The sequence below is a fragment of the Leptonotus elevatus genome, chromosome 4 (genome assembly GCF_054856555.1).
Source record: "Leptonotus elevatus isolate MCC_2025b chromosome 4, RoL_Lele_1.0, whole genome shotgun sequence".
In the NCBI taxonomy this organism is placed as follows: Eukaryota; Metazoa; Chordata; class Actinopteri; order Syngnathiformes; family Syngnathidae; genus Leptonotus; species Leptonotus elevatus.
In genome coordinates, this window is record NC_141242.1 from 26,000,377 (window position 1) to 26,014,588 (window position 14,212).

General features: G+C 39.8%; 1 protein-coding gene across 3 annotated transcripts in view; it reads right to left on the reverse strand.

Annotated features, from left to right (window-relative positions):
* The window catches only part of LOC147176377 (solute carrier family 45 member 3), a 46,599-nt gene that overhangs the window by 1,260 nt on the left and 31,127 nt on the right, over positions 1–14,212 (reverse strand). Inside the window, exons 3-8 of one of the 3 annotated variants that reach the window (XM_086074904.1) lie at positions 12,295–12,485; positions 7,105–7,152; positions 6,783–7,009; positions 6,495–6,667; positions 1,062–1,327; positions 1–991 (exon numbers count right to left, since the gene is read on the reverse strand). The exon at positions 1–991 is cut by the window's left edge and continues 1,260 nt beyond it. In XM_086074904.1, the coding sequence (XP_085931030.1) occupies positions 521–991; positions 1,062–1,327; positions 6,495–6,667; positions 6,783–7,009; positions 7,105–7,152; positions 12,295–12,485 (1,376 nt within the window). In that variant the 3' untranslated portion in view covers positions 1–520. Of the gene's footprint in view, positions 992–1,061; positions 1,328–6,494; positions 7,153–12,294; positions 12,486–14,212 lie in introns of all 3 variants that reach the window. The other 2 variants (XM_086074905.1, XM_086074903.1) reach the window with 2 other exon arrangements.

The window sequence follows — 14,212 nt, forward strand, 5'->3', positions numbered from 1 at the left end:
GTGTGGCTGCATAGAACATATTATTGTTAAGACATTTTCTGGGTTGACTTCCTCTTTAATTGTGGGCAGCTAGTGAGTGGTATGTTATAGGTTGGTAGCATTTCCATACTTGTTGATTGAAGTGACCCTCAAATGATGTGACAATCATCTTTCAGCTTGTTCTCACTTCTGTAAAATATAACATCGAGCATGTGTGTCTGGTGAGTGAAGGGGCAAGGCAACTATTTTCACACCTTGCGTTATTGTACCAAACAAACTCTTATACCCTGTCTATATGTCTGTCTGTCTGTCTGTATATATATATATATATATATATATATATATATATAAAAAAGAGAATAGAAAAAAGTGTAAAGAAGTTGGGGAAAAAGGAAAACTCTCCATCAAATGGGCAAATTGTGTGGCTAATTAAGCTAGCGGCATGTCCCTGATGACGTATTCACTCTTTAAACACTGCCTCATAATGGCACACTTAGAGCAATAGAGCAAGGCCTCCTGGGATAAAACATGAACACCAGCATTATTCCACAATCTTTCCTATTGGTTTTCCATGCGAGTCACAACCTTTGAGATCCTTTTGGTCAAAGACAATATGCTTGGCCAAATAGATGGCGACAATGCCCAAGATTACGGAGCAGGCCATATAGGTAGTGACGGACTGTGCCAATTGAACAATGGTTCCCATGAGGAGGGTGGGGATAACCTGAGAGAGGAGGAAGGTGCTGTCTAAGATGGCAAAGTCCAAGCCCACGCCGCGGTCTTCATATCCTGACTCCAGCTCCTCCTGCTCGGGGTCAGGGGAGCTGTGAGCTGAGCCGTTCTGGTTAAGGGGAGCCGAGTAGTAAATGTCCTGGCTGACGAAGGCATTCCCAAAGGAGGGGCCAGCCGTGTTATTTAGTAAGTTCTCCTCTTCCGCTGCAGTCAAATAGTCTCTGGTAGTTGTTAAACCATTCTTACGTGTGTTTTTGGTTTTCCTTTTTGGCATGTACACCTAAAGTGGGACGAGACACGTTTTAACTGCTGTCTTACACCCCCGCCACCCTGCGGGAAAAAATGCTTACCTTCTTCTCCTTGTGGTAGAGGCAAGTGAGGGTGTAGGGCAACGTCTGCAGCGCAGCGTACGCGTAGCCAGTGAGGGCGGCCATGGTTGTGACGAGGACCACGCTTTTAGACAGGCAGATGACCAAAGCAGACACCGTGAAGCTCACCATGCTGCTCAGGTAAACCCAGCGTGACCCAAAACGGTGAACCATACGACTCATGATCATTGAGAAGAAGGTTGAGGTAGCACACTGCAGGAACAAACCCAGACTTCCCATACGGATCCCTGGAATAAGAAAATAAAATAGTTAGCGCATGTGACATAAAGCTCACAGCTTTTCTCATTAAATAGGGAATGAGAAGCCAGATGTTTGGTACAATTACACACCAAAAATATGATTGATGAGCTTCCTTTTTCTTGTTTTACATCACCGTTTTCAGTGTAAAACAGTGTTGTGTGAATGGCTCACAAAATTGCCTGTCGTCCTTTTGCAGATACATTACAAATTTGTCAAAAAGTGACAACTAAATGCTTGGATAACAGCTAAGACTGTGCCGATGTTAAAAGCGTGAGTCTTAAATGGCACTTTGATCATTTAGGAACCAGTCAACCCTTTAAACACACAGGAAGGGAGGATAGGGAGGGAGGACGTTCAAAGAACTTCTTGATACTCACATTAACCTTAGATAAATCATTGGGAAGCATTTGAGACGGAACACACAGTCCGGCACATATTTCCTTAAGCAATGTGCCTTCAAGTCTGACCTACTTGGCTGGCCACACAACTATTAATCTGAGATCCTGCCAAAGGACAAATACAGAATCTGAACTTCAAAAAAACAGAGAAAGTTAAGGAGGGCTCTAGACTTGGGCGAGACCGATTATTATTGGCCGGGCCGATTATCGCCGCACATATTCGACATTTTGACCCATATCGGCATCGGCCTTTCAAAAAAAAAATTCTGACGGCGGATAAAAGATCACTTTAAAACTTTTGCTTATTTAATTTAATTATTATTCTTTATTAGTTATTTGAAATTTTTCATTTAACTTTTTAAGGTATGCTGATGATCCTAGAGGTCCCTGAATGTTTTTGCTTAAATTCTAAAACAAAGATGTCTATTGTCTGAAATGGGTAGGGAACACTCGAGAGCAACTAGTCAGGTTTCCATCCAAATGTTTAGACATTTTTAGGTGAATTTTGTGAAAATGCGCAAAACAGACATGTGGCCCGTTTCTATCCGCTCTTCTTTTGCAAATATGCGCCGCAAGATGACGTTGTAGTGACGGAACTTTGGGACAATGAGTTCCAGGTGGGAATGTTGGTTTTGACGGACTGAACAGAAGTAGTTTGTCTTGTTGGCTTCCCTCCCGCATGTAAGTGAAGTGTGTCATTACATTGAGAGCTGATGTTAATAACGCCATCTAAAATTGCATTAATGTTTTTTTTTCTTTAATTAATTATAAAAAGAATCGTGTTTCTTCCTCTCCCCAAACATATCTTACTTAAACATCCGCCATTTATTGTGACTACAAACGTGCGTGTGACGTGGTATCGGTCAAAACGTGAGACGTATATCCGGTCCTGTAATCGCTTATTCGCAAAACCTGTTTCCATCCCCAAATGCGAATTTTCCTTTTTTCGATACACTTCAAAAACCACCCCCTCGAAGCGTAAATTTTTTTTTTGCTAATTTTGGGCCTTTTTTCGAATTTCTGCCGTTTCCAATTCAGTTTCTTTTTCGCAATTCTTGAAATTTTGAATAAAAATAGGTGGCTGGAAACCCCACCTACTGTCCTGCCTGTTTTTGCTATTTCCCTTCTCCAACACAGCTGACTCAAATGATCAGTTAATCAGCAAGCTCTGTATAAACCTGATAACGATCTTGTTCATCAAATCAGATGTGTTGGTGGAGGGAGACAAAAAATTCAATAAACATATGCTTTAACATGTTTCAAGACAATTAAGAATTGGAGTTGGTATTTTATTCATTTTTTTGACACCCATAATTTTCTTTTACTCAAAATGAATATCGGCTCCAAATATCGGTTATTGGACTACTTGGACTACTACTATCATCAACAGCCTAAAAAATTGGTCCATCTCTACTCTAGTCTAGCTTTTTGCACTGGTGCACCAACATTTTTGACCGCATCACATTTAACACCGCACTTTTACAGGTTAAATATTTATTATTCTTGTTTTATTAAATCTTTATTTTAGACATTATTGACTGGTTAATGATTACAAATCTGGTCAACATAGAGACAGCTGGGCAATATGGCTGAAAAGTGCCGATATCAATAATTATTTATTTTGTTTTGTATTTTTAGTCCTAGTAAAAATAAAAATAAATCTATTCAGGGCGAAAATACTGTTCCAACTAACTGGTATAAACAAATTTAAGGAATGTACACTGTTTTTGTGTCCATTCATTTTGTGCACCTTTGGTTGGTGCACCAGTACAAAAGATGGGTGCACCCAAATTTTCCGATGTTTGTTCACTCTTCTTTTGAAACACTTCTTTTAGGTGATATTGACTGATAAATGATGAATTAAAAATCCCGTCATAATTAAGTTAAGTAATTTCCACAAGAAGTATTGGTGTTGAAAGTGCTTTGGGTCAGTGTAAGTTATGACTTTTGAACAAAATTGCCACTCACTTATCTTGTCAACCGCAGCTATTTCCACTCTATATTTGGCGACCTCAACTAAGTCTGTCACGTAACACATTTTCAGTGATGCATTTTCCCAGAAATTATCATGATAAACAATATTGATGTTTTTTTTAATGCTGATTATGAAAGAGCATCTTAAGTCAAGCGTCCTTATTCAGAAAAAAATAGCTTATTCATCTCAAGAATATTGAACATTAGCAGTGAAATATAGAACAATAAATGAAATGTCAGACAAATAAAAATATAAATAAAACAGCCTCAGGCTATGTTCACAAAAGTCACACTTAAGCAAAGATTTGAATATTAAGATTCGCACAGCCTATCAAAAAGAAACAATTCTCAATATGCGGATTTCTCGACTTGATTACTAGCTGCATCTCTTTTGCTATAAATGTGGTTCACAGTTAGTAGGGCTGGGTGATATGGCCCAAAAAATGTATCTTTTTTTTTTCTTTCAGTCATTATGGACTATTACAATATTAATCGAAGTAATAAACCTAGCAAACATGTATTTAAAATGTCATTGTGCAAAATGTTCAGACAACAATAGTTTATACTGATTTTAAATAGTTTTTAACACAAACCTAGCTTGCATAACTTGCAAAAATGCCGCAATTAAGTAGTTAAGTAGCATTGTAAACACATCTTGTAAACCACCCATCCAGCATTCTGCCACTTGTGCCAAATTAGTCGCAGACAGAGGCCGGGAAATCCCGAATCCAGTGTGAAAACTATTGGCCAGAGGCTTGCAGGAGTACCATTGTGAACAGCTGAGGTGTTAATTTACTAATTACAAGATGTTTGAGACTGTCATAAATGGTCAAATCAAAAGGCTATTGTAAAGACATTTGTAGGCAAATTGTTACAAAGCGCAGCTTTAAACATTCATGAAATTCTTAAATACTCTTTATCTTGTCATCTCCAGCTATTCTCACTCCATATCTGATGGCCTCAATCTAGACCTGTCACATCAACAATATGTTTTCACAGAAACTATTATGCTAAACAATATTGTTGATATTTTTTCCATGCTGATCCTATAATAGAATCTTAAATCAAGTGTGCTTTTTAAAAGCAAATATCTTTTCAATCTCAAGAACGTTGAACGTGGGCATTGGAATGCAGAACAATCAATTAAATATCTTAGATAAAGAAAAAAATGTAAATAAAACAGACTGTTCACAAAAAATTCCCTTAATAATAAAGATCTGAACATTAAGATCCGCACAGCCTTTTTTAAAAAGCAACATTTCTCAAAACGCTGCTTTCTCAACATGTTGAATGGCTGCAACTCTTGCTATAAAGCTGGCTCACGGTTTTCGAAGCAACAACCTGTTTCTAACATTTGGGCTGCAGGTTTGTCAAATGTATGCATTTGGCCAATTATAGAAAATAAAAACATTCTAATGGCTCTACTACTCTATTTTTGTAGTTATTTAACCTTATTCATTAGCAAGACAACACTTTTTTACAAATCTACAAGTCAATCCAAGTTTGCGCGGCATGCTTGGCGCGCGTGGGAGACTCTTAGAATGGACCAATCGATAGTCTTTGCATCTGCAAAACTGTAAAAAGTAGCAGTGTTGATGTTTGAGTTTGATGTGAACCCCTTTTAAAACAAAGTGGACAATTGTGGTGATAGTTATAATTTAGCCCCGCAGGTGGTTAATTTTTGACACGTGTCAACTTGACATCTTGAGAAGCGATGGCCTCATTCCCCTCAAACATTTGAAGCTTCTCCTGACTTACTCCCCTGACCTTGCACCTTGTTGGAAGGTTTAGTTTTAGCCCTATCTGACAGAAGCATAAGCATCTGTAAATGCATGCACGCACACACGCATGGTGACTTCACCCCATCCCTCCAAAGGCTTGTCATAACGGTGCAATCTTTTTTGTTTGTTTCTTTATGCATACCGTGAGCACACAATTGGTCGCAGCCTAGAGCCCGGTAAAGCCAAAAAGAATGATCTGTACAGTTAGAAAACCAGTCTGTGACACTTTAACTCATTCACTCCCAGCCATTTTTATTGAAGCCACCCCCTTCGCTCCCAGCTGTTTTAATGGATTTCGACTGATTTTGCAAGGCTCACAGAATATTGTGTTCTATTGCTATAAAAACATGGAAACTACCAAAAGAAAGATTAGAGTCTCTTCTTTCACCAGGAAAAGTATATTTGTATCTGTTTCCGTTTTGCAGCAATTAGCATTAGAATATAAAGTTTCATCAATATTCACATTCCTGGTGAAAACACTGATAAAAAGAGCTTGTTGCAACTTGGACGTGGCTGATCTCTTATACTCTGCTGCCACCTGCTGGTCGTTGTAATAACTACCATTGCTTTAGGCCACCTCTTCATGTAAGTAGTTGCATCAATGCCTTCTGTATGCTCTTGCATAAAAATAAAAATAAAAACATAAAAAATGTGTAAATACGTTTTTGGGTTGAATGAGTTAACCAGAACAAATAGTTTGTCGTCATTATTTGACTTTCTAACCACATTTTTGTTTTGTTTAAGTTCTTTAAGTTTTTTAATGACAATAGCCTCAACAGTTTTAGGAATGTAGCTGTGTGTGTACATGTTAAGATAAAAGGCTTGAAATTTTCCATACAAGATACAAGACTGCATGTTTGGACCAAACCCTTTTTGGCGGTGGCAGTAGTACATTGGACAGTAAGAAAAAAACATAATACAGTACCAAGGGCAAAAGTGTTTTCGATTCAAACATAACAGTGTTTGCAAAGACTAAAAAAATTAAACGGAATGTATCTGACCTTCATCATATCTTTGTCTGGGCACGCTTCCTGGTACCGCACTGGGAACTCCACCGTACAGGCCTTCGCCTACAAAGACTGTGAAGAAGAGCATGAAGGACATTACCGCCATCCAGCTGCAGAGCTGAGCCACACAGAGCTGCCACATAACCCTTGGGACATGGCAGTAGCTCCTGTAAATGGCAGGGGTCATGGACCAACATGTTCTCAGCAAGCATAGCAGAGGTCCAGACTTCATCAGCCTCAGCTTAGACAGGTAGCAGCATGAGCGAGGCACACCACACTGACCAGCTTCCATTGCACCAGCTCCAGGCTCCAGCAAAGATGCGGCCCCGGGCGAACTGCTCATAGCACTGGAGGGTTCTTTGGAAACTTTCATAGTGATGAGTATGCTGGGAATGAAGATAAGGATGAGGAGAAAGAAGAGGCACTGGTCCTGGCCTCCGAGGAAAACAGAGAGCAGGCTGTGGCTCCAGTCTAGTGCAGGTAGCAAGTATCCCACGCAGCCTCCCAAGCTAACCATGAAGGAGAACATCGCAAAGGCTTGGTTACAGTCCTCCCCATCTCGATACAGGTCGGATAATAGAGCCTCCAATGGCGTAAAGCAAACCTGTCCGCAAAAGTCAAGAAGGCCAACTCCAAGGATAAGGAAACCCACCTAAAACAGAGAGGCAAAGAAACCATGTTGAACTTGAACAGGTCTTTTGATTAACCGAGTTGCAGTCATTTCACCAATATCTGATGGTGCTTTCACACAAGCATCATTTAGTCCATTTAACTCATTCACTCCCAGCCATTTTCACTAAAGCAACCCCCTTTGCTCCCGGCTGTTTTAATGGATTATGACTGATTTTGCAAGGCCCACAGAATATTGTGTTCTATTGCTATAAAAACATGGAACCTACCAAAAGAAAGATTAGTCTCTTCTTTCATCAGATTTTTTTTAAATATTTTAATTAAAAAATAAATAAAAAAAAATAAAATATATATATTTTTTAATAATTAACTCTTTGACTGCCAGACGTTTTCAGAAAAGGGATGCCGCCAGTGCCAGCCGATTTAAGCATTTTGACTGATCTTTCAAGGTCCACAGAAAATGTTCTGTTTGAACTATGGAAACACACGTACTACCAAATGAAAGATTGGACTTTCATCTTTCATCAGAAAAAAAAAGTTTGTTTCTACCTTATTCCGTTCTTTAGTAATCAACAATAGAAAATGGTTAGTTTGACCCAATTTCGCCTGTTTTGGACCAAAATATGGAGAAATCAAGCTTTTAGTGAAACGATATTATTTCATGCATTCTAGTGAATTTGACACTTCTTTTTGTCCATGAATGATGCCACAAACACCTAAATAGTGCTTTACTTCTATAAAACACTACCACCAAGAATGAAAAAGTGTTTTTTGATAGCAAAATACGTTTATTTACATTCAACAGTGTAACAATTTGACAACAATTTGGCAAACTATTTACAAATGTGTGCAACTGTGGTGCTATTTACAAATATGTGGATGTTTCAACGACAGTTTTTCTTTTTGTAACACTCTCCTGCGTGCAAAGAGACGCAACAGCATTTGCACAACAGATTGCCTCTTCGCGTGCGCCACTTTCTTGCAGGCCGTTTTTTTCCGGGGAATAGCAAGTATATACTGCAGTGTGTCATCAAGTCTAATATCAGGATCATGCTACGGTTACGTTACGGTGGTGTTACGTCTCGCTTCCTCGCGTCCTTCAGTTGCTATACCGGGTGGTAGGAGATGTTCTGATCCATTTTATCCACTCCATTCATGGTGGCATCGTAGTCCAGAAACAGTGTCTTCTCCGTGATCAGACTGTACCCGCTCCTCCGATGAATATGCATTGGACTCGGGGTACTCTTCATTGTCCGATCGAATGTCCGCTTGTGCAGCTCCGCGTTTTCCGGCGTTAGCAGCGCTAGCCGGTGAGGCTTTATGACGAGAGAATAACGGCCGCGTATAGCTTCCAACTCCGGCGTCAACCTCGGGAGTGACCATCATCATCATCATCAATGTGCATTGGTCGATGCTTTTCGACTACTCTCCATCGTCCGATCGAATGTCCGCTTGTGCAGAAGTACCCGGCCGGCTATTGTGCGCGTTTTCCGGCCTTAGCAGCGCTAGCAGCGCTAGCCGCGCTTAGCCGGTGAGGCTTACTACGTGTTCATAACAGTCACGCCAAAGCTTCCAACTTTGGCGTAGAGCTCGGAGTCCTCATCATCATCATCATCAATCTGCATTGGTCGATGCCAACTCTCCATCGCCCGATCGAATGTCCGATTGTGTAGAAGTACCCGGCCGGCTATTGTGCGCGTTTTCCGGCCTTAGCAGCGCTAGCCGCGCTAGCCGCGCTTAGCCGGTGAGGCTTACTACGTGTTCATAACAGTCACGCCAAAGCTTCCAACTTTGGCGTAGAGCTCGGAGTCATCATCATCGTTGACATCAATGCGCTTTTTAGTATTGATTGATGCTTTCCGTCTTTGAAAAAAATGCTCAAGCGTGAGCTGCTTGCAACCGGTTGCTTGGGCAGCCATTGTGGGCTTATTCAGCCATGTCTCCTCAACACTCTAGCTCCGCCTCACGTCTTCTACTGACGCCCACGGTGGGCGGCCCATCCAACCTTGTGCAAAGAGAGTCATCGCTGCCCTCTAGGGGCCAAAACGAGTCTTTGACTAATCAGATCTGCCTGATACTTTCAGCACAGCTGCCCAAGGCTTTCCTGCACCCGTTTTTGAAAAAAAAAAAAAAAAACATAGGGGACGTCTTTTAACGTCCTCGGCGCCCTTCCCTAGGTTTATGCTAAACGTTTTATAACGTTTATGGCAGTCAAAGAGTTAAAAAATATATATATATTTTTTTATATTTCTATCTGTTTCCGTTTTGCAGAAATCAGCATCAGAATATAGCTACGTTTCATCATTATTCACAAATCTGTTTAAAACTGTGGGGAAAACAGCTTTTTGCAACATGCCCTGGTTGATCTCACCTGCTGGCCATTTTTGTAATAACTACCATTGCTTCAACCGTACTCTACAGTTCAGAAGCTGCATCAAAGCCTTCTGTATGCTCTAGCATTAAAAAAACATTTATTTATTTTTTTAAACGTAGAAATACGTTTTTGGGACACCGGTAATATTTAAAATAGAACGTATGTATACGTTTCTGGGAGCAAATTCGTTAATAGTTTTCTTCCCATGGTCAAGCGTGAACTTAAAAAACAAACTTGGATGCGGACTATCTCAACTGGTCAAGACCATGGCCACAACCAGGTTTGTTGGAATTGTCCTTGGTAGTCTCATGGGTACAGTTCCAGAACAAGCACTGGCCTTTGTTGAGAGCAAAGGTGTCCAAACTTCAGCTCAGGGACTATTTGTGGCTACTGTCACAGACATAAATAACTATTTACGATCAAAGCAGTAACAACATTTCTCTTCATAACACGCCACTGAATGAGAATTCAGGTTAGAACTTGGCAAAAATGGTTTGGTCTGCTTTCTGCTCCATGTCAAGGTCCCATTTGTGAACATTTGACATTAATGATCCTTAAGAAAACATTGCTTCAAGGATTTCCTTTCTACGTGCAGTACTCTTGTTTTGGCTCTCAATATGGAGATGTGATTCAGCTGCTGCTCAGAGCAGGGATGGATTTATTCAAGCGTGATCTAATGGAAAATACATCTGAAAACTCTTAAACTACCTGCCATTCTCACCTTTAAAAGAAAGCTGTGATGAGAAGTGTTTTGTTTTAGCACGTTCAATAAATTACAGATGAAAATTTCCTAAAGACACGTCTATACTACCAGGCTATAATACCGATAGATGAGAAATGGTCTCATTCCGGTCCAAAACAAACTCACTGCAAGTAAAGTTGGGTGAGAACCCAATCAAACCTCAATTTACTCAAACTGAAAAATGAGCTAAGCAGATCTGACCTCAAATTACGTAACTCGAGGGTAGCACATAAATAGACATAATTTGCCCAAGACTACTTTAAGTGATCACATTTACTGGTGTACTGCAGTCTGGTTTATCAATTCTGTAACCCATAAGCAAAAGCTGATTTCATTACATGTTGTGTTTAGTAGTTACTATTTCTGGCACTTGTCTGCACACCAAATTTACATTCATGCAAAGACAAGACTGCAAACTCACTGGCTTTGTGGTGAAGCTTACCCATCAACTAAAGTAAAAATTATGCTCTCAGCACAAATAAATAGCTAAAACAAACAAAAAAACACAGTTCTCTGTAAATGCAGATGTAGCTCGAACCTTTTTACAACTGAATGGAATAATAATGAAGGAGTTCCGACCCAACAGCTTAATGACCAACAGAGACCTCTCTGCCAGGCATCTTAACGATGGTTATTTTTGTACCCCAAAAGAATGATACAGTGGTGGGGTTAGTGGTAATTTAATCCGCCATTTTTTAATTTAGTCTCAGTTTTAGTCCAGTTTCAATCACGCATGTTAGTTTTTATCATAGTTAGTCAACCTCATCCCGTTTTTATTTAGTCAATTGTTAGTCGGCTATAAATCTATCATTTTAGTATTTTCTTTTAGTCCAAGAAAACATAATTTTATTAGTCTAGTTTTAGTCAGGACAATCATTTCTATATTTTTGTCAGCAGATAATGTTGAACATTTTGGATTCTAAAACTATTTCACATAAAATGTTCTCATCTTTTTGATGAAAAACAACTTCACAATTACAGTATATCAACAAGTGGCTACTATGACTCCATGCTGCAACCAAGTAAATTAGCCGGCATTAGTTAGTAGCGGTCGGATTAACATTATTGTTGGAACGTCATTTAATGTTACTTTATAACTATAATTTACTTCTTTTCTTTCTTTTTTTTTTACCTTTCACCGTGAATCCACCTCCTGTCTGTCCCATGTGTTTGTGCATGTTGCACCGACTAGCTGCAGATTTGAAAGGAGGTCTGTCACTGTGACACACAGTTAGCAGAGACAAGATTTTACAAAACTATATCATTTTCGTCTAGTTTTTGTTCATGAACTAAAATGTCCAAAGATTTTAGTTAATTTTTTATTAAGTGAAGTACATTTTCATCTAGTCTTTATTAGTCAACAAAAATGCATACTAATTTTGTCCCAGTTATTGTTTGTTAATGAGGGTTTTAGTCTAGTCTCGTCTAGTTTTAATCCGGTGAAAAATGTGTGTTGACGAAATTATTCTTGTTTAGTTTTTGTTGACGAAATTAACACTAGGTGGGGTGTGCCTCCACTTGCAAACATCTTTAACCAAGCCTTGTTGCATGAACTGATGAAGCCTTCTCAGATGAGAAGCGAAATGCCAGTTGAACAGTTCTAAGACAAACAAAAGAGTCCAATTCCAATCGATTCAATGCCCAGAGAATAAATGTTGACGAATGTGAATATCCACAAGCATATGTACGTGTGTCAAAACCAAAAGTGCAGAGTGAGTCTCCTTAGATGGATAAAAACAGGCCGATTTTGCTGCTTATCTTACATTCCAGAGACGTAATATTAAAAAGAATGCCGTGTTTAGAATACTGTAGTGGGGGCCCAGACAATGTACCCTTGTAAAGAATTTTGGAGGGGTTGACTTCCCCTTTAAGTATAAAATGTTAGCATGCTCAAACCGGAAAACATTTGTTTTAAGAAATGACTGACAATTTATTAGGTTCTGCAATTGGCTGGTGATCGGTGGAGGACAGGTCAAGCGCACCTGCCACCTTCAGGGGGGACAAGCTATACGTAGAAAGTGGATCTATTAAATTAGTAAGTCACCGACCTGGAAAGTGCGTCCTCCCCAGGCAAGGTGTGCAGCCAGGATGTCGGCATGGGGGATGATAAAAAGGGATAGGAGGACTCCCAGAGATAGCAGCCAGATGAAGGGCTTTCTTCTTCCATAACTGCTGTTGCAGTTGTCACTGGCTGAGCCAACCAAAGGGATGAACACGAGGCCCAGCACTGGACCAATACCTGCGAATACAGCCAAGGATATAGTCAAAGTGGAAAGTCAAAGAAAATGGCAGACCAACGCAAGGCAAAAAGCAAAAGACGTGCAACATGTTTACTGTCAATTGTAATGCATTGTTCATCTTTGAAAGTTATTAATATTCTACTCATTATTAGTTCTTAGTATTAACGCAGCAAATAGATTACTGTTTATTTTTTAACTGGATGTTTTAGGTATCCCTGACTGCCGGTCTACCAGGGAGTGGATTGCCATCATCACTGAATGTTGGTGATGGTTCCTACAGATGGCCTCTTGCCTGAAGGTACGCCTTCATCAGCTCATCCGCCACACATGACTGCATCTGACTAATTAGAGCACAGCACACCACACGCAGTGTCCACAGCTAGATTCACATGCAATATGAAAAATTACTTTATCTTCGAGCAGCCGTGTGACTATTCAGAAAAAGAAAGGGGGGGGGGGTTTGGAGACCCTGCGGTAGAGACATCTAGCAAAATTGAATTGAACTAGTTACAAAGTCGTTTGAAAGACAACTACAAAGATATTAAGAAATCCCTATTTTAAAATTTACAGTACACAAATTGTTATACAGAGTTCGACATTAACGGTGGCCCGATGACCCGTGACCATTACGCTGCTGTGTTAGGCCACTACCCACCTTCAGACGCGGGGTTCGAACAAGCCAGTACAAATTTGTACGGCTATTGAAAATTGCCTATAGTTACCCATTTTTTGTTTTGGCCTGAAAGACTTAACACACGGAAACAGCTTGATGTTGTCCTGACACAAGAATGCGACCAGCTAGACACTTAAATAGATAAAGGTGCAACAACCTCACGACACAATGTGTATCACGATACAGAGGTCATGATACGATACGTATCACAATACACCAGTCCAGTCACATTTATAACCCAAATTATATTTTTATTATAATGTATGGCAAAAAAAAAGTTTCCTTCATCTAATGCTAGCAGCACTTCCGGTTTACCGCCAGTGCCACACCTGGTCGAAATGTGACACACTGATACACGCAATGCAGATAACAACAAACATGAAATTTAAAAGCAGACGTGTGGAAACCACTTCAGCTTCTACAATGTCAAGAGAGGAAGTGAACTGGATAAGAGCCACGTTATATGTAAGCGGTGTCACGCTAAAATAAAATACATTGTAACAACAAACATGAGAAGTCATGTGATTCAATTATACCCAATTATTGTTCCTGCGGGTACGACCAGAGAACAATTGAGGAAGTAATTCCAAAGCTGCCAGCCTCATCAGAAAAGGCTAAGTGAATTGCAATGGCCCTCGGGCCATTTATTGCCAAAGACTTGCATCCTTAGTCCGTAGCGGAAAATGAGGGATTTCGAGCACTGCTTGCAAACCACGTTGGAGCCCAGGTACACCAAACCATCCCAACGCTATTTCATAGTCACTAGCTAAGCACATTTGAATTGACTAGCGGCCCGTCTTTTTGGTTTTTGTAGCAATGACCTGTTGACAGCACTTTGTATGTATTTATGTTTGAAGGAATATTCTGTGCCAAGAATTTGGTCTGCAGTAAAGTTAATACTTTTGGAAGTATTTTATTTTTTATTTATTTATTTATTTTTTTTACATACAAAATTCTACATTTATGTAACAGTTTTTTTTTTATTTTGCTGAAGACTGAATGTACGGTCGAGCTTTCTGATCCAGAAAAAATTTTCATGGATTTTTTTCCCCC